This window comes from Gymnoscopelus microlampas, assembly GCF_963454915.1.
Source record: "Gymnoscopelus microlampas genome assembly, chromosome: 13".
Lineage (NCBI taxonomy): Eukaryota > Metazoa > Chordata > Actinopteri > Myctophiformes > Myctophidae > Gymnoscopelus > Gymnoscopelus microlampas.
Genome location: NC_139950.1, coordinates 18643366 through 18663734, shown reverse-complemented (window position 1 = coordinate 18663734; position 20369 = coordinate 18643366). Strand labels below are relative to the sequence as shown.

At 40.0% G+C, this 20369-nt stretch overlaps 3 protein-coding genes across 3 annotated transcripts in view; 2 read left to right on the top strand and 1 right to left on the bottom strand.

Moving 5' to 3' along the window:
* Positions 1-2265: 2265 nt before the first annotated feature.
* On the bottom strand, positions 2266-6611 carry LOC311058893 (cystatin-F-like). The gene is made up of 4 exons (XM_084076424.1): positions 6474-6611; positions 5166-5350; positions 4609-4728; positions 2266-3074 (listed from the first exon to the last, which is right to left on the bottom strand). Exons 1-4 carry the CDS (start codon positions 6520-6522, stop codon positions 2994-2996), a joined length of 435 nt encoding a protein of 144 aa, XP_083932550.1. The 5' UTR covers positions 6523-6611; the 3' UTR covers positions 2266-2993.
* A 3368-nt stretch (positions 6612-9979) lies between these two features.
* psmc2 (proteasome 26S subunit, ATPase 2) lies at positions 9980-16230 on the top strand. Its single transcript, XM_084076409.1, has 12 exons — positions 9980-10137; positions 10994-11031; positions 11142-11223; positions 11430-11529; positions 11678-11809; positions 12138-12210; positions 12799-12894; positions 13366-13530; positions 13636-13723; positions 14087-14289; positions 15069-15165; positions 15467-16230. The coding sequence occupies exons 1-12, from the start codon at positions 10068-10070 to the stop codon at positions 15622-15624; spliced, it is 1302 nt and encodes a 433-aa protein (XP_083932535.1). The 5' UTR covers positions 9980-10067; the 3' UTR covers positions 15625-16230.
* An 893-nt stretch (positions 16231-17123) lies between these two features.
* The window catches only part of prim2 (DNA primase subunit 2), a 48413-nt gene continuing 45167 nt past the window's right edge, over positions 17124-20369 (top strand). Inside the window, exons 1-4 of the mRNA XM_084076737.1 lie at positions 17124-17232; positions 18940-19089; positions 19635-19747; positions 19892-19986. Coding sequence (XP_083932863.1) covers positions 18945-19089; positions 19635-19747; positions 19892-19986 — 353 coding nt within the window. The 5' untranslated portion in view covers positions 17124-17232; positions 18940-18944. The remainder of the gene's footprint in view (positions 17233-18939; positions 19090-19634; positions 19748-19891; positions 19987-20369) is intronic.

Below are 20369 nucleotides of genomic sequence, written 5' to 3'. Positions count from 1 at the left end.
TACTATCAGAAAATAGAACACTTATTTCAACAAAACGACACAAATGTTTCACCTTTGACCACGCTATGGAAGAGCAGAGTGCAGAAGTATTTCCTTGCCAGTATGTACACTCTAGCTTCTCCACCATCAAGGCCTCTGTTGTGCCATCTTGTGGCGTCCAATGGTAACTGCATGCTGTGCAGCCTCGGGCCAAAGAGCAAGCCATCTAGGAGCAGGAGTGAACCCCCAGACCCAGGAAATACTCTTACTCAATAGAACTAATGTAGTATACTTTAAGTTCCTATTCATTGGTATCACAATGAAAACAAAATTTGCAAGGTTTTAAAAATTGTTTTTATTTTATTTTTTACTTTTGTATTGTTATTTTATCATAAAAATTGTAAGTGTTTTGCCAATTATTTGGGGGCCACTTCTGATATCCTCACGGCCCACAAGCGGGGCCGACCCACAGGTTGAGAATCGTTGGCCTAATGCATGAAGAGACTCTTTTTTTTTTTTTTTTTTGATTGGCCTACAACATCTTGGTTGTTTTCTATTTCTGATTGTATTAATTTCTTTGAGTTGTTGATTCAATGTTGTGCCAAATGTAAATGTTTTTGTCTTGTGATTATGATCATTAATTTGCACTTTTATCTATTGTTTTGCACTGAACTGCCTCTCTCTCTCTCTCACACACACACACACACACACACACACACACACACACACACACACACACACACACACACACACACACACACACACACACACACACACACACACACAGACAGTTTGTGCTTCTCCAGAGCTAGATAATCAAACATTTTGCTGCTGTCGGGTAGAAACCTCTTATCTCCATTATTCTAACTTTTTGTGTTTTTTCGTAAATTAACGCCCTACTTGATCACACCACAGCGTCACTCAAAAGTAGCAGATCTGCAAGCTCCCGGCGCATTTCGTGCTTGTAGATTTTTATTTTTTATTTTATTTTTTTGAATTCTGTCATTTTTTTGGACATACAGTATGAGGTTTCCACTCGACAGAGACGATTTACAATCCGAAAGGGCCGGAGATTTCCATCCTTTTAATGTGTATAATATATTTTGGCTTCCCTCATTTGTTGGTAACATGATGAGACATCAAATGTGTATGAATTCTCTCCCAGTGCTTCTTTGTCATTTTGTTTTTTTCTGTGTGTAAACTACTCTGATGTCAGGAGCTCAGTCTTGCTGCTCCACTGAGCTTCCTTTGAATAAAAATAGTTAAGTTTAAAAAAGGCAGTCGTATACGTTTTTCATTTTCCAACGAATCCTCCATAAATACCACTTCACACAATGAGACATCACAACTATGACTGTATGTGTGTGTGTGTATTTATATAAACGCCTCCTCTTGATCTTTCAAATATACCCTTCTATGTATCTCTGCTAAATTATTCTCCCCGCATATTCTGCAGATCCCAACAGTCTTCAACAGGGGGTCCGGGGGAGGGAAGCAGGCATGTATTCCTAGGGGCTGGGGCAGCACCTGTCAGCAGGGAGTGTTGGGTGGGAGGATGGCATTGTCATAATGACTAAATTGGGTATAAAAAGTGGTAAAAAGCAACAACAAAAACATTGTGTGTGAATTCAGGCACACAAAAAAATTCTGATGGGTGGGCTGTGGCTAAATATATATACATCTGGGGGCCCTTGGCATGAAAAAGTTTGAGAACTACTGGTATAACGCATGTCATTAACTAATTAGTGGTTTATTATTCTGTCCACAAGGGGGCAATCTTGACTCATTTGTTGTAGTGTGGGTGCCAATCTTTTATTGTGCTTGAGGAAAACAAGCCAGCAACATGTGGAACTGATGAAACGTAATAAAGTGTATAAAGCAGTGTCTCTTAAACGTTTTCATGTCGTTTAAGATACTAGGACGCTGCCAGATGAAGAGTCAGACGGTAAGTTGTTGTGATATAGTGTATGTGTGTTGTTTGTTTACAATCTTTTTTTTTTTTTGGTTTCTTTGTTTAAATTGTACATTAATTCTCAAGGCGCAAGTTAGCAATTAACAGATTGCAGTCTTGTTCTTACTGGGGTCCCCCTGGAACCCCATAAAGGGCCCCTGGGGGTCCCCGGACCTGCATTGTTACGCCTTGTGAGCCTGTAGATATGCTATATTGATACGGTGACTCTGACTTACGACAAAGTATAAATGGGCCTGACATTTGTATTTATGCAAGGGCCCGGCACAAAATTCAACATGAACTTCATTTGTTTTTTCAAAACGTGTTGAGAATGCATCTGTTTAATTGCTCACAAAACATTTGAATAGGCTAAAGTGTGAGCGAACACATGGTCTGAGATTTAAGCATAAAGGAGAATTTGCACATATTACATGGCACAACATTTTATAGTTTTAATTAGCTTGTTTCTCCTAACAAACACTAGGTTTTGATGTAAATCAGGGGTCTTCAACATTTTCCAGGCCAAGGACCCCTTAGCTGAAAGAGAGATGAAGCAGGGACCCCTCACTACATATTGTATACAATTGTGTTGCAGATACAACTTTTTCATAGATAGTTTCATAGACTTGTTTAACAGCAACTATCATCAGTGTGTAAATGCTGGATTCATGTTAATGTGTATTTTCTGACTTTTAACCACTTGAACCCTCAATACTTAGTAAACTTGACCTTTCACTCTGTACTTGGTCTGCTCTTTTTTCCCTTCTACAACAAACATCTTTGCCGAAAATAGTCGATCTACAAGCTCACAACGCCTTGTAGATCTGATATCTTCGGCTAATGTTCCCCTAAGAAAAGGGGTGCTAGGATTAAAGTGGTTAATGTAAAAAAAAAAGTTCCAATCAGACAAAGATTTGGCACCGCCCCCCCTGTAGTAACTTTGAGGACCCCAGGGGTCCCAGACCCCCTGTTGAAGACCCCTGATGTAAATCATGTCAGTAAAAGCATTGAGAACTGCATGTTTAGATGAGGTCTGAAGGCAGCTTGTGGTGTTTGTTGTCCATCAGGGATGACAGAAGAAGAACGTGGTTTTCATCACATGCTGCCAGGGAATGGACCACACCTCGAAGTGACACTGCAAAGTCTGGGGAACAAAACAGGACAGAACAGGTTATCGTCTCTGTCGGGTGGAAACCTCATATGTCCAAAACTGTTACTTTTCAGGATTCAAATTCAAAAATAGCAAAAGTGGCTTCGCCCCAGCGTTTCAAGCTTGCAGATCTACTACTTTCGATGCTTTTCTGCGACTGTAGGATGAAGCAGGGCATTCATTTTATGAAAAAAACACAAAAAAGTTAAAATATGGAGATAAGAGGTTTCTGCCCGACAGTAACATGCTGAAATGTCTGGGAAACACTACAAGACAGATCAGAGGATGCTAGCAGCAGCTTTAAAACAATGAAAGACCTGCTATGTTCAGCAAGTGCTACTTTTACCAAAACACCTACTACTGTTAGTCACTGGGAGCTGACCAGTACAACTACAGTCTTCTAATGTTGTACTGGGAGCTGACCAGTACACCCACAGTCTTCTACTGTTGTACTGGGAGCTGACCAGTAGAACTACAGTCTTCTACTGTTAGTCACTGGGAGCTGACCAGTACACCCACAGTCTTCTACTGTTAGTCACTGGGAGCTGACCAGTACAACCACAGTCTTCTACTGTTGTACTGGGAGCTGACCAGTACACCCACAGTCTTCTACTGTTAGTCACTGGGAGCTGACCAGTACAACCACGGTCTTCTACTGTTGTACTGGGAGCTGACCAGTATACAACAGTCTTGTACTGGTCAGCTCTCAGTGACCAACATATAGATATATATAGATCTATCTATCTATCTATCTATCTATCTATATCTATATCTATATCTATATCTCTCTCTCTATATATATATATATATATATATATATATATATATAGTGGTACAAAAGATCAGAGCTTATCTATCTATCTATCTATCTATCTATCTATCTATATATATATATATATATATGTGTGTGGTTGACAGCTCAAACAGACAACAGGAAGTGGAAACAAAGACCACCTCCCACACACACCCCACCCACCCTCTCTCTCTCTGTCTTTCTCTTTCTATCTCTCTGTCAATTCAATTCATTTCAAAGGAGCTTTAATGGCATGAGAAAACGTATGTTGACATTGCCAAACCAGAAGTGAAACAAAACAATCAAAACAATCATTGTTTTGATTGTTTTGTTCCACTTCCCTAATATATTAAATAATATTTAATTGCACATACATACAAATATTATTTAATATAAATGGGAATAAATAAAAGTGTTCACGGGAGGGGCCATCAGGTCGCGTCAGCTGTTGGTAGATTCCACCGGTGAATAGTGCCTCCTTGTATGCAAGCTACATTGTCCACAGAAGTTGCAAATACATCCACTGCACCTACTACATTGACGATGGTAGTTACAACGGAGCAGTTTAACGTCATGCCCAGGACACACACACACACACACACACACACACACACACACACACACACACACACACACACACACACACACACACACACACACACACACACACACACACACACACACACACACACACACACACACACACACACCATGATGACAGGGTGAGTTGGTTACCTGGTTGAAGCGTCCTTCTGGTTGGAAGTCACAGGCTGACAGATCCTGGTTCTGCTGTCTTTTACTGCAGACGGTTCTGGAGATCTCCAAGTCCACCAAGTAGTGGATCCCTTTAACGATCTGGAACACAGAACACGTGCATTGCTGGCTAAGCTGTTTTTTAAAGAACTTAATACATTTTACTTTGGAAGCAGTAAAAACGGTGTGTTAGGGGATATGTTAGGGTTAAAGCAACAGAGGATGAGACATTGTCTTAATCACCTAAGAAAATGTCCTTGTGTTTGTTTCATTCTTCAATATATACAATTTCTAAATAATAAACATTTTTGACAAATTTTGAAGAAAAGAAAAAGGTATTACATTGTTAAATTGTGACGTTACTAATCATAGATATCAAACATGTCAGACAGTCTACATTTCCCAAAAGGAACTGCATTTATTTACTTCTGTCTGAAGCAGGGATAAAAAACATATACCTACCGGCCCAAAAAATAATAAGGACCAGAGGCGATATCAAAAGCACAGGCATGACATGACCACTGTCCGTGACCTCCCACCTGTCTCTGAGCTCCACCAATGGCAGAGGGTTTGAAGAGGAAGATGTCATTGGATTGGTTGTTGAAGGAGTAGGTGCCAGTCAGGATGGCGTCGTGCAGACCCGTGTCATTCTTGCTGATGTTGTAGGGAAACCCGGGCACCGGTTGACCCTTCCGCCTGACCTCCCCCAACGCACACAAACACCCTGGTGAAGTGACATCAATACGAGTGTTTGTATCATGAGTACATCCACACAGAATGCAAATACTTAGGTGTGATTTGTTTAACCACTGAGCTAATAGAGCCTGCATGCATGCTTGCTCTGGGGAGAAATTGAATATTGACCCTCAGGTCAAAATTCGTGTCAAACCTAGACACAGGAGCTAAATGTCTCAACAGAAGAGCAGGGAGACAAAATACAACCACGTTGTTGTTCAAGTTCTATTGTATTAACATACTCTACCATACAGATTGGACAAAACAAAAATATATTCACTAAAAACCATTACATAATAGAACTTTAACCTTTCATTTGGTATGTCATTATAGGCGGAGGTTTTCCAAAAACAATTCTGAAGTAGCTAAAATAGTAGCTCCACAATCTCATAACGTGTTGCATCGTGATGTGTTGAGAGCTTGTGGATCAGTTATTTTCACTACTTCCACATAACTGTCATACGACAAAGCATAAAATAGGGCATTAATTTATGAAAAGAAAAACATAAAGAGATGAATTATGGATATAGGCCTACAAGGTTTCTGCCTGACAGGGACGATATAGCCTAATATATTCAAATTCACGACAAGAAATGCCAAACAAGTTATTCGAATGTAAGATGGTGATGTAAAATATAAGATTCAAAGATTTCATCTTCCTTGCAAATCGTTGCTGTCGGGTGGAAATCTCATATGTCCAAAACTGTTACTTTTCAGGGTTCAGATTATAAAATAGCAGATCTACAAGCTCAAAATGTGTCGCGACACGTTTTGAGCTTGTAGATCTGCTATTTTTGCTACTTTTCTTGTGACACTGTAGTTTGACAAAATAGGGCATGTTCATTTACAAATAAAACAACCATAAAAAGTTAAAATATGGAGATACGAGGTCTCTGCCCGACAGCTACAAAATCCTCCTCGACACTATCGACCCACAATAAAGGTTACGGTCTAACAATAGAACTGCTGTTTCACTACCATTGATACACACAGATTAACGCAATTCTCCTGTTTCCGTGGCAACAATAATCAAACAGAGAGTCTCAAAGTTCAACGTATATATAGAGACAATAATAATAAAAATAGATTTATTTCCATGGTAACTCTCTTACCCAGGAAGACTAGCAGAGAGGTGAATGGCAGCACATGTCCCGTCGTCATGGTCTGTCTGTCTGTCTGTCTGTCTGTCTGTCTGCCTGCCTGCCTGCCTGTATGAATCTGTCCGTCTTTCTTTATTTCCTATGTTCTTTATTTCCTTCTTTCTCTGTCAGTTTGTCTCTCTCCCTTCTGTGTGTGTGTGTGTGTGTGTGTGTGTGTGTGTGTGTGTGTGTGTGTGTGTGTGTGTGTGTGTGTGTGTGTGTGTGTGTGTGTCTCTCTCAACACCACCCGCTGGCTTCCTGTATCAACATTTTGACCACAGATTACAGCATCCTCTCTCTCCATGCCCCCCCCCAAGAAAGCGCTGATGATTAGCTATCAGTTTAACTGTTCCTCACCTAGCCTCACATTACTGACAGAGTAACTAACACACTGACTTGTGGTCAGTTTGAAACTGGTCAACCTCTTGAGCTGTGAGCCCATAAGATGCAGATCTCACAGATGTAACCAATCATCTTTAAACAAGAAGAGCCAACTCACTCAGCTGAGTTACGTTACAGTTTTATCAAGATGATACTTAGTAACTCAGAGAGTTGTAATCAGTAGTGTGTTTGTAATCAGTAATTCAACTATTCATAGCTGCAGCAGTTCAACAGCAACTTGCATAAGAAGCATGTCTTCCTCATTTTGTTTCTATGTTTTGCCATACCATGCATCATGTATTAGTTGACTATGTAGTTGACGGTGGATTGACCTCATGTACAGTGCTGCCTTGTAGACCTACCAAAGTGCTACCACCTCTGTGTCTAACACCTTATGCACCTTATGTCTAACCTCATGTACATGGGCCTACTGCTCAGCTGGATTATGCTTATGTGTAGTAGATATCTTAGATATTTAGGCATTTAGCAGACGCTCTTAATCCAGAGCGATTTACAGTAAGCAAGGACAACACCAGGTAATACATCAAATGCATAGAAATAGTAATCTAGGATCACAGGTAAACCATAACCTATCACCAGTCTAATGGTATAACAGAAAAATCTATAATCTGTACATTGAAACTATACACACTATGCCAGGTCTACAAATGACCTGGCATCTGTCTACATAACATGCTGTCTAAATTACATTTTAACCTTTACATAAGCCTGCAAGGTTGCTACGGCAAGTGCTACGGGCTACATGGTTTAATCAACACAGTCATAATTAACTTCTTACCGGTTCTTCTTATCAGAGAATTTTGATGTAACCATATCAGTAAGTGATGACTCAACAGCTGCTATGAGATAGCATCTGTGTGTGTGTGTGTGTGTGTGTGTGTGTGTGTGTGTGTGTGTGTGTGTGTGTGTGTGTGTGTGTGTGTGTGTGTGTGTGTGTTGGGGTTAGAGTCAGGATTTGGTATTTAGAGGTCAGGTTTAGGGGTTGGGGGTATAGTTTCCCCATTTTTTACTTAGTTAGAAAAATAGCTATTGGTTGGTTATTTTCAGCAATTGTCAATGCCGTCCTAAAATGTTGAGGTCCTCACAAGTATAGTACAAATGTGTGTGTGTGTGTGTGTGTGTGTGTGTGTCTGAGAGAGAGAGAGAGAGAGAGAGAGAGAGAGAGAGAGAGAGAGAGAGAGAGAGAGAGAGAGAGAGAGAGAGAGAGAGAGAGAGAGAGAGAGGGGGGGGGGGGTGGGTCGGGTGTAGGGGAGGTGGTCTTTGTTTCCACTTCCTGTTGTCTGTTTGAGCTGACAACCACACACACACACACTCTTATAATAAGCTCTGATCTTTTGTGCCACCACCACTACAAACCCTCTACATTTATACATAGAGTTTATGTAAAACCACCTAGGCAAGGCAAGCCAGTTCTATATTTGTATTGCACATTTCAACAACAAGGCAATTCAATGTGCTTTACACAAAACATCAAGCAAAGGAAACACAATTATACAATGACATTAGGATGCATAAAACTAAATAGGCTACGTAGAAAAGTAACAGATACAGTTACAGTGCAGAAGAGAAAGAAAAAGAAAAGTATCTCAGTCAAAGGCAGCGGCAAACAGAAAGGTCTTTAGTTGTGTTTTCGAAGAAATAAGAGTAGCAGCAGACTTGGGAATTTGTGACAGATGTGTGGTGCATTAAAACTTAAATGCTGCTTCTGTTTATTTGTGGTTATAGGGACAGAAAACAGACCTTTCCAAGATGACCTGAGAGATCTGGATGGATCATGATATCGCACAAGATCAGAAATGTATGTTGGTCCTAAACCATTCAAAGCTTTATAGACCAACAGTAGTATTTTGAAATCAATTACCGTATTTGACACACAGGGAGCCAGTGATGCCACCTACACATTTAGTTTGACAGTTGTTTCTCTAAATAAAATTACAGCTGTAAATACAGAGGAGGGGCCCACACACTTTTGATATTTTTTTGATTAACCTATACATTTCATTTTAGGCCCAGTTCCCCCCAAGGGCCCCTCGTCCATACAAAGCTGGGCTTTAATTCTTAAGACCCAGGGTCAGAGATGAAGCAGGGGACCCCCCCCCCTCCCACCCAGGGCCGCTAATTTCATTTTGGACATAATATGAGACCAGTCAGACGACACAGAATGTTATGAAAGTGCCCCATCTTGTGATAACGCAGAGGTACTACCATAGGGTACCACCATAGAGTTAAAAGGGGTACCACCTATAACTCTATGGCCCATTAGACTGAGAGTACATTGCTTCAGTCATCAAATCAATTTCTGTAGGCCTACTTTTTGAGTTTTAATGGATGAAATTGTACCCATCATCAAGCAAGCCTGATGAAAGTATAAAACTCACAAAACTCACCAGAACACAGGAAATGACATGACATCTACTCTGTTGTCTGTTTAAAAGTTTCGCAAACTACTTCAAAAACGTCAATGACGTCGACAATCACAACACCAGAGGGAGCGCCTCCCACCCCCCAGTCCAATGGCCTGTATGGGTACTACATAGCCTTGGTTCAAGACTATCATAGATGTATTTTATCGAGTCAGCAATATTTTAATGTTGGCAGTTGTGACTAATCCCCATTATGCTGCTTGACATTTTTTTTCCATAATTTATAGTTACAATTATCTAGTTTATTCATAGAGTTATAACAAGTTTATTGCACTTTTAGTATTTTTTATCTCGTCATCGGTCCGTCCCATAGAGTTATAAAATATCTAGAGGGCGGACTGCCCCACCCCCAGCTATTCATTTCAATGAAAGTTGCTCACTGGCGTTTGAAGCACCCAGAAGGAAGCTTTACTTCTGCATTTGGGCACCAAACATGGGTGCCCAAATGCGTAAGTCCTGAGCACCGAGCAGGCGCACTAGAGTTTTAAGCGGTAGACAGAGGAATGCGCAGTGGCGTTTTAGATGCGGAAGTATTGCAATCCCAGATTTGACCACCAGGCGACGGCAGCGTCACTGTTCTACCGTGGCTCAGGGGGCTTGGTCCGTCCTCGATAAACCTCCCCACTGTTTCCTGTATAGCAGCAGCGGTCCGGCGGAAGTTCAAACCTGCTGTGTAATCGTGTGCAAAGAAAGAAGCCCTGGGTTTTTATCGTCAGCAAATATAGTATTTAATACATCAAATATGCCTGATTATTTAGGCGGCGATCAGAGGAAGGTGAAAGAAGAGGAGAAAGAAGATGGACCCATCAGAGGTACGTCTTAAGGAATGTCATTTCTCTATTAAACTAAACGTCAACATTGTTAGCTACTAGCTGGCTGGCTAGCTAACTAACTAGCGTTTTAGGTGATTGATTCGAGGACTAACAGCCACAGGCCAACATATAGTGATATACACTAACTTTATGTTATGTTTGGGCTTTAAATCAGTGGTTTTCAACCCTTTTCATGTCAAGGACCCCCAAATTGACACTTATTAGCCTGCCTGCGGACCCCCATTTGAAAAGATATACTAGGGACCCCCATAAGAGAAGACTTTTGTGGCTCTAGCAGTGATTCTCAAACATTTTAATATCAAGGACCTCCCAGTTTGTCATGCATTACCCCCTATTTAATGGCATTTCTATCTGGGACCCGAATTTATATTGTAAAATCAATGTTAATGTAACTCTGAGAGTGTACAAATGTAACCAAATGGTCCATTTGTACACTCTCAGATTTACAGACACCTAAGACTCTTATCATAAGGGTTCATTTGGTGCCTAAATATCTATCATTTAGCTGGGGAACCCCCCAAAGGACCTCTGGTGGTCCCCAGACCACTGGTTGAGAACCACTGCTTTAAATGCTTTAATCAACCCCCGGTGCATTCCCATAGCTAACTAACTAAATTAAGAATAAAACAATACACAAAACCCAACGCACACTGGGAGGTCTACCCCATATTTCCATCTACAAGTAAGAATGTATAACCTAGTTTTTATGTTCAGACAATCCCGGATTGGAACTTTTTATTATATAGTTATGGTAAATTAACTAGATCGCCCAGCTGTTGACTCTTTTGTGAGATTTCAGACTCATTTTTGTATTTTCTCTCCATCTTCATAACAGCTTTGGATGAGGGAGACATTGCCTTGTTGAAAACCTATGTAAGTATAGTGTCCTATGTGAAGACGTTAAAAAAGATATCAATAAGAAGTTAGTTTTCCCAATTCCCAATTCAGTCGCTTTTAATTTCATGTTTGTTTTTTGTCTACAGGGCCAAAGCACATACTCCAGACAGATTAAACAAGTGGAGGATGACATCCAGAATTTGCTCAAAAAGATCAATGAGCTGACAGGTAAGTGGTTTTAATTGTATGACAAGTAGGGATGCAACAGTTAATCGATTATAAAAAGTAATCGATAATTTAATAAAATAATTGATCAATATTTTGGACATGTCATTATAGGCAATATAATCAATAGTTGCAGCCCTAATGACAAGCAATCTGCTGTGTCTAAAGAGTGTTATTTCACTATCATGTTTTGTGGTTTCTTTTTTTAGGCATCAAGGAATCGGACACAGGCCTGGCCCCTCCCGCACTATGGGATCTGGCAGCTGACAAACAGACCCTTCAGAGTGAGCAGCCTCTGCAAGTGGCAAGGTATAGAGAATTACCTAATTTATTAATTTGTTTTAGATTTTAGTTCATCAACTTGAGTGATGTAGACAAGGATGTGTGTATTTTTTTATGGTAACTAAAAGGCATGTGGTGAATTCTTTGCAATTGAAGCTGTTTTGTTTGTGAACAGATGCACAAAGATCATCAATGCGGACTCGGAGGACCCGAAGTACATCATCAATGTGAAGCAGTTTGCCAAGTTTGTGGTAGACCTGAGTGACCAGGTGGCCCCTACTGACATCGAGGAAGGCATGAGAGTTGGGTAAGGCTGAAGTGGCAGAGAAATAGCGCTATGCTTTAACCACATGAACGCTTGCATCTCTTTTCTGAGCATTTCATAATTGATTAACATTCTGTGAAAATCACCCATCTACAAGCACAGCAAGCACTCACAATGCATTGTGTTGTGAGCTTGTAGCTTGGATATTGTCAGCAAAGTGATGTGGTGTAGAGAAGGGAAAAAAAGAGGGTAAAGTGGTTAAATTAATATAACATTATTTGATATTAACGTTTGGGCTTAAGTATTAGCCTATTGGCAGTTGAAATAATAATGAAAGTTCAAATAATGACCAAATGTATTTCTCTTCCAGTGTTGACAGAAATAAGTACCAGATCCACATTCCCCTGCCTCCTAAGATTGATCCAACTGTAACAATGATGCAGGTGAGAACACGCCAGGGTACTCTCTCCCTTATGAAGAATTCCCTGTTGCTTCACTGTACAACATGTTGTTTAGACAGATGTGGTCCATTGTTTACTTGGTATCCTAGTTTCTTTGAGGCACTACATTGTTCTCTCTGCACTCTACTTATGTGACTATTTACCTTGTTTATTGACTAGAGTGCATGCTTACTCTGCTTATTCCGATCTTGCACTTATATGTCGCTCTGGAGCGTCGTCTAAATGCTTAAGCATATTGTGTCATTATAATGGGCTCATATATTGGGCTTATGTGGATGAAATTGTAGCATTTGGTATTTTGACAATTAGAATTTGTTTTAAGAATGATGCAAGAAAATGTAACCACTGTCACCCTGGTGACCCTATTTTGGGTATGTCTTCATAGGCTAGAATAGTTTAAATGGTGGATACGGCCAATCAACAAGTTCACAACTTGTGAACTTGCAGATGGATTATTTTCACTATATTGGGCTTAACTGGCTAAAATAGTAGCATCTGGAATTTTGGTTATTAGAATTTGTATTTTTTTATATTAACACTCGTCAAATAATGAGTCTCCATATGTTATAGGTGGAGGAAAAGCCTGATGTGACTTATAGTGATGTGGGTGGATGCAAAGAGCAGATTGAAAAGCTCAGAGAGGTGGTGGAGACTCCTTTGCTCCATGTAAGTATTGAACAATAGTCCTCACCCCCCCCCCCCACACTCCTTACAGTTACATTATATCCATACATTGTTCAGTGTCCATCGTCTTTTTGCATAGCAGTTCTTGTCTATTTAAATATATTTTCGCTGTCAGGTGCTAGGTTTGTTTACTTGACCACTTTTCCTGTTGTTGGCCGACTATAGTTCATGCTGCTTACTCAGGTCTTTCACTTAAGTCGCTCTGGATTAAAGTGTCTACTAAATTACTAAATTATTAATTGCAAACCCTTTTGTTATTGAGAGTAAATTGAGAATCTTTCTAGACCCCATTGACCTTAACAGAGCGGGGAAGAGATGGCGTCATGTGTGTACCCCCTCATCATCTTTTTTGACAGAAGTTCACAAAATTTGACAGAAGTTCACATATCTTGTATGTGAAAATATTGCACTATGCCCCATGACCAAAATGTCTTTCCCATTTCCCCCTTGTAGCCGGAGAGATTTGTGAACCTGGGCATTGAGCCTCCTAAGGGTGTGCTACTCTTCGGACCCCCTGGCACAGGGAAGACCCTCTGTGCGCGAGCCGTGGCCAACCGCACTGATGCCTGCTTCATCAGAGTCATCGGCTCCGAGCTGGTCCAGAAGTATGTGGGAGAGGTGAGGCTTTTGCACACACATACAGAGTATAGTTGACAACGGTGTAGCGGTGGCTTTTTGAATAAACTTTGTTTGACATTGTCTAACCATATATTTTCTTTGCAGGGAGCCAGAATGGTGCGTGAGCTCTTTGAAATGGCCAGGACCAAGAAGGCTTGCCTTATCTTCTTTGACGAAATTGACGCAATTGGAGGTAGCATTTTCTTCAGTTATATTTCTAATATATCTAATCGTATAACCACCGTCTTCTAAGCAGCTTCATTGGAGCATAAGCGACATTGTACTTTATTCCTTCATTTAGGTCTTTCATAAAACAGCACAGTGTTGTTGTGTCAAACCCATAATTATCATGGGAAGCAGACATAATTATCCCATGACAACCCTGATATGTTCAGAAATTGTAAACATGTATCTAGTGTCTATTAATGGAGACAGAAAGATCATTTGCATGAGGCTGTTTGTCACAGCGGTCAAAACTGTGTATAGAAACACATAATCTCTTCTGGATATACTTCCTGTGTTGCTCATAGTCTTCCGTCATCTATGAAAATGACAGGTGCCCGTTTTGACGATGGTGCTGGTGGGGATAACGAGGTCCAGAGGACCATGCTGGAGCTAATCAACCAGCTGGACGGCTTTGACCCACGTGGCAACATCAAGGTGCTGATGGCCACCAACAGGCCTGACACCCTGGACCCGGCCCTCATGAGGCCTGGCCGCCTGGACAGAAAGATCGAGTTCAGCCTGCCGGACCTGGAGGTGGGTGCTTTTAGAGGCAGGGTCCCCACGGTCATGAAATTCCTGGAAATATTTTGAAATTAAAAAAAAAAAAATCCAGTACTGGAAAAGGTTTGAAATTGATCAAACATCATCAAAGGTCCTGGAATTTATCAAGGGTCCTGGAAAAATATTTGGCTATGCATTGTTTTTGGCTATTGATTTTGTTAAAACAAAACATTTTCATAAACATGAATAATATTACACGAAATATGTAACATAAGTAGTTTTTCGCCGAACGGGCTGTGTGACGGCAGCCTAATGTATGTCTCAAACTTTATTTTTGCTACACTGCCTATCTTTGGGCATTCTACATAGGAGTAAGAGACACATTATTGCGCCGAATGATTGTTATATAGGCCTGGAAATTGGGCTAAACATTCTGGAAAAGTTTTGGAAAAGTTTTGGAAATTCATTGCTAAAAATGTGTGGGGACCCTGTAGAGGACATGGTGGCCCATAGAAGATGTATTATAGACTTTTGATTGAACAGGGACAGAATCATATAACGTGGTCTTCGTACTCTGTGATAAATCCAGTAAATGGGAGACCATTATATTGCATTTGTTAAATATACTTGGAAGAAATGTACAATGGAATCGTTATTATTTTAGCATATACGTTACTGCAGAGTCGGTAATGGCAGAGTCTCTGCATACATTTCTGAACCTCTCCTACCATCAGTTGTACAAAAATGTCCCTGGGACATCATTTCCAAAGTGGGTTTTATTTTTATTTTAACACAATGGTTTTGCGTTTCAGGGCCGCACACACATTTTCAAGATCCACGCTCGCTCTATGAGTGTGGAGAGAGACATCCGCTTTGAGCTGCTGGCTCGTCTCTGCCCTAACAGCACAGGTAAGGAAGAGAACGGCACTGTAGAGGAATTGATGTATCCATGACTTCACTTTGGCCACAAGGGCGCAGCACCATATTGTTTAAGTTGCGGATATGCCTTATGCATACATTGCACTGGGAATGAGTTTCAAGTTTTCACTATAATGCACATCTACACATGCTATGCATACAACAAACAGGGTCTTGTATTATCATGACCTGTATTTGCACCGTCCATTTTTGTGTCCATGACATGTGTATTCCTTTCAAACACCAGGCAGTATATGTTCTACATTATGATATATTCTGATTCGTGTTTCAGGTGCTGAGATCCGCAGCGTGTGCACAGAGGCCGGCATGTTTGCCATCCGTGCTCGCAGGAAGATCGCCACAGAGAAGGACTTCCTGGAGGCAGTGAACAAGGTCATCAAGTCCTACGCCAAGTTCAGCGCCACCCCCAGATACATGACCTACAACTAAGCTCCTCCGTTAGGCTTTGTCTTCATTTCAATTGAGCTGAAACAATATTCTGTCTCTTTTGTCGTTCTTGCTCTGCTCATTTAACAAATAAAGTGTATTCTATGTGTGACCTTTACATCAAAAAATGTTGTATGATTTTGTTAATTATCACTAATGTGTATTTTCAAATATAAAACCATGTTGGTTTATATACATTTACAGTACACATAAAGCATCAATAATAGAAAGATATTGTGCTAACTTGACAGCACTACTGAAGCAATGAATAGTGTTGCACAGTGACTAACAGCAGTGCGTTTGTAATACATCTTTACTAATAAAGTTAAAAGATGTGCTTAAACGATGATGTAGGATATTTCTCCATGGCCTTGATTCCTGAGTGTTGTGTGGTGGTATTGATTGACAACAACCTGTTGTTATCCCTATATTTGTATATCGTATAACCTCATGTAGAATTTGGGGCCCAATTGAACACTAATGGATCACACAAGAAAGCTTGACAGTAAAAGAAAAGATTACCATTTATGGAACAAGAATGCAACTGCATTTGCCTGTTCTATTCTGGAGACTGGGTGGAATTGAAGATTTTGCATTGGTTTAGCAATAGGCTACATCAGGGGTCGGCAACCTTTTTTGACATTGCCATGTTTTTATTTTCTTGATAGTCGGTGTGCCATAGCATGTTTAATTATGACACATAAAAATGTAATATCTCCAAACAGATTTTGATTGTCCATATACAGAACCTTTAGAAATCTCAGGATGTAATGATCATTAGACTCGGAGCAATAACCCACCTATCTCACAGACTCCCTCTCCAGTCAGAGTTTGAATGAATGTAGAATTATGTGATTATTATATGATGTCATTTGCATACAGATCTGAGGGGACTTAATTTAACTGACTTAAAAATATTTAATTTTAAAAGAAAAATCCTTTCTCACACTTATGCCAGTGATCTCCCTCCCCTTGTGCCAATGTTGGCACCGGTGCGTAAGTTTGCCCACCCCTGGGCTACATCCTTCCAGCCTCTAGGACTATGGTCAAGATGAGGATGTTGGGATTTACATATTGGGAAGCAGGAGTAAAGTACCAAAAGTAGAGAGTACTCATTATGCAGAATGTCCCTTTTCACAAGTTTTAAAATGTATAAAAAATACTTAGAAAAATAGCAGATCTACAAGCTCATAATGTGTTGCATCGCGACACATTATGAGCTTGTAGATCTGCTATTTTTAAATGGCTGAAATGTATGTAGGGCTGAAGTGGCCAATGTATGTTTTGTAATAATCAAAATCTATGAAGTAAATAATTGTAGTGGAGAAAAAAGTACAATATTTGCCTCTGAGATGTAGTGGAGTAGAAGTAAAAGTACTGAAAATTGAAAATACTCCAGTAAAGTAAAAAATACCTCAAAATTTTACTAAATACAGTACTTGAATAAATGTACTTAGTTACTTTACACCAGTGACGCAGACGGTGCACTCCGTGAGGGTAAACGAAGGTACACCGGTAGTGACGTCAGCGCGAGTGACGTCAGTTACCCGCGTTTGTTGAAGGAAACAACACAGCGGTTTGGCGGGAGTCCTGTAGGAAGACTTCTGATCGGTAAAGTAACGTAAAATAAAATCAATATGGGTTGATGTATGAATTATTGTTGTTGGCCAACGCTTAGGAAAGCTAGAGATAAAATACAGTACCATGTAATACTGACAGGAGGCACATTTACTGTCATGGTGGTGGAGTAGCTTCCCAGATCCCATAACAAACAGCATAGTGCTTATTGTTTGCTTGCGAATGATTGTTGAGAGGAGTGCAACTCAATGTACTGTATTTCAATACATTTATTCTATCGTTGTGGCGTCGTGTAACCAACATTGGTTACAGGATAGCTGGGCACTAGGGACATATGGGCACCTCGATGTTACATTGACTATTTTGTCCTAAATGTTAAATAAAACATTTGAAAAATGGTCTTAAGTAATGTAAAGTATATATGATGTGAACATGCATGTTTTGGTACATCATTATCAGACTTAATTGTATCCTTCAACTTCTTATTTATGCCCCATGGTTCACATGACGCTTGTATGACAGTCTTTTGTAAGTGTTATGACAGTCTTTTGACAGTGTTTTGTAAACATTTGTTACAATTGGACAAACATTAGACCTTAATTGTCTATTGTTTAAGCATGTTCTAATCGTGTATACTTTACTTTACTTAAGACCATTTTTTCAAATTTCATTTTTTTTACATTTTGGACAAAATAGCCAATTTTACATCGAGGTGCCCAGATGTCCCTATAGTGACCACCTATCCGGTTACCCCAAAATCTAGTCTAGCAACCATGCCACCCCACCAACCAATGACACAAATTGCATATTGTTTAAAAAATAATGTCATTAGTTAAAGACATATTATGCCACCTGCAAGCGATTCTGTTATGTTGGTTTTGTGCCAATCAATTTTTTTTTCCCACTGGAAATGTATGCATGGGACTAACCAAGCTATCATAATGGATGTATTTGATCGATTTTGACATTTGAAAGTCAGACTTGATTAAATACATCTATGATAGTCTTGATCCAAGGCTAGCATGGGACCTTTTTATGGCTGTAGTTATACAGGAGGGACATTTGATTAGCAGGTACAGACAATACTGTTCCCCATTGACAAACTTACCTACTAGATCTACAAGCTCACAACGCGTTGCGAGCTTGCCTATTTTTGAAAAACTTAAATCAAATCTATGTTTTTCAAAGCATTTTTGACAAAATATCGGTAACATTGGTAACATACTGTAGGTAACCAACTTTCCAAAGTTGGAATCGACATCGTGGCCAGAAATCTGGCATCTGTGCTCTAGACCAGTGGTTCTCAAACAGTGGGGTTTTGAGGTGGCAGTGACTGTTAACAAACCAACATGCAGTATAAGTGTACACAGGGTACATTGATTACTTTTGCTGATTACAACATTAATAATGCATAAAAAGTAATCGACAAACTAAATCAATAAAAATTGTCAAACTTAGACCAAATTGTCAAATATTACCTAAGAAAGAGACAAACATTTTCACAATATTTATCTGTGGAACCGAGTACATTTTTTTTAATGCCTCCTACAATTCCAAGTGCTTGTCATGGTGTGGGGTCCACAGTTCAAATTTGATTATTTTGGGGGGTCGCAGAAGTTTGAGAACCACTGCTCTCTAGACTGAAGTGAAATGACTGGATTGCAATTTTAGGTAATACCAATTTGACATAATGGCTTGTAAATGTGTGCTCTAATCACCGCTGTGTTGCCCCACCATTAGACACGATGCAGTTCAACAGCAGAAGAAAGAAGTTCATTGCAAATCATCAGACGGAGCTCTATGGACATTGTCTACAATTCTATGGGCAGCCGCCTTTAGAAAACATTTCACTCAGCGAGTTTGAGACATTTGCTGTTGAAAGACTGAAATGTAAGAGCCACTTGACATGCCTGACTTAACGTTTGAAATGTGTTCTCAGAATGATACTAAGATATTATAGGGTTAGGCAATGTGGTTCTCAGACTTCATGTGGCCAGCCTGTGATGTCAGACATCTTTAACATTTGGGCAAAGTTTCAGTCCGAACTGAGCTCCATTAAATTCCATTCTAAAATGTAATATTTCAAAAAGTATAGAGCATCTGTGAAGGTACCGCCGTTGCCTACTGGCAGTGTGACACGCACGCACGCACGCACGCACGCACGCACGCACGCACGCACGCACGCACGCACACACGCACACACACACGCTAGACGGCTAGCCTCCTAAAGGAACACAGTAAAAAAAGGCGAAATGTTCCTTTAAGCCCATTTTATATTCCATAGATGGAACATGTTAGCTTAAAGATCAGTTCTTGTCTGCAAGTGACATGGTTTTGCGATGAAAAGTAAGCTTTACCAATGCCTAATCAGACTTTTGTGATGAAATGTAAAGTAAGCTTTACATTGCCTAATCAGACTTTTGATGTCATTGTAGTGTTGAAGACTGTTGAGAATTTGGGAGTGAGCTATGTGAAATCAACTGAGTCGTACACAAAGAAGCTGGATGCTGAGCTGAAAAACCTCAACTTTCCCTACAGAACAGAGGCTGTGAGTATAGTAATTAATTACAGTAATTTTATCCACAATACATCACATACATTATAGACAGAGCCTGTAAATGTAATGTGGAGTCTATGATTGCGTACCATCTTTTATCAATTACGGACAATAACTCCAATAAAAATCCACCAGGATGATCGAAAACCTCAAAGTGGACCAAGTGAATATGAAAAACGAAGAAAAGACCATATCTCCCATTTCATACTCAGACTCGCCTACTGCCAAACGTAAGTGGACTTTTATTTTCTCGAAGTTGTAGTAGTACACATGACTAAATGTTTTTGTAATGCTTTAATGGTGTGCACCGAAAACTAGCCCATTTACAAGCTTACAACATGAAGACATAGTATACATATTATGGATTACAGTTCTCAATTTGCCTTGACTGATTTCAGGCATTTGGATTCCATAGAATCTTGGCTTGTTGCGTGTCGGTTTCAGGCACCGAAAATAGCTGATCTACAAGCTCACAACACGAATATGAGTTTGTAGGATGTGGAAAGTATAAACCAGGCACAGCCCTAACCCATGTGGTTGGCTGGTAAAGTCAAGACCTACAGTAATCGGCTAAGGGCCAGGGAATTTTCATAAAACAAAGGCTTAACTCATT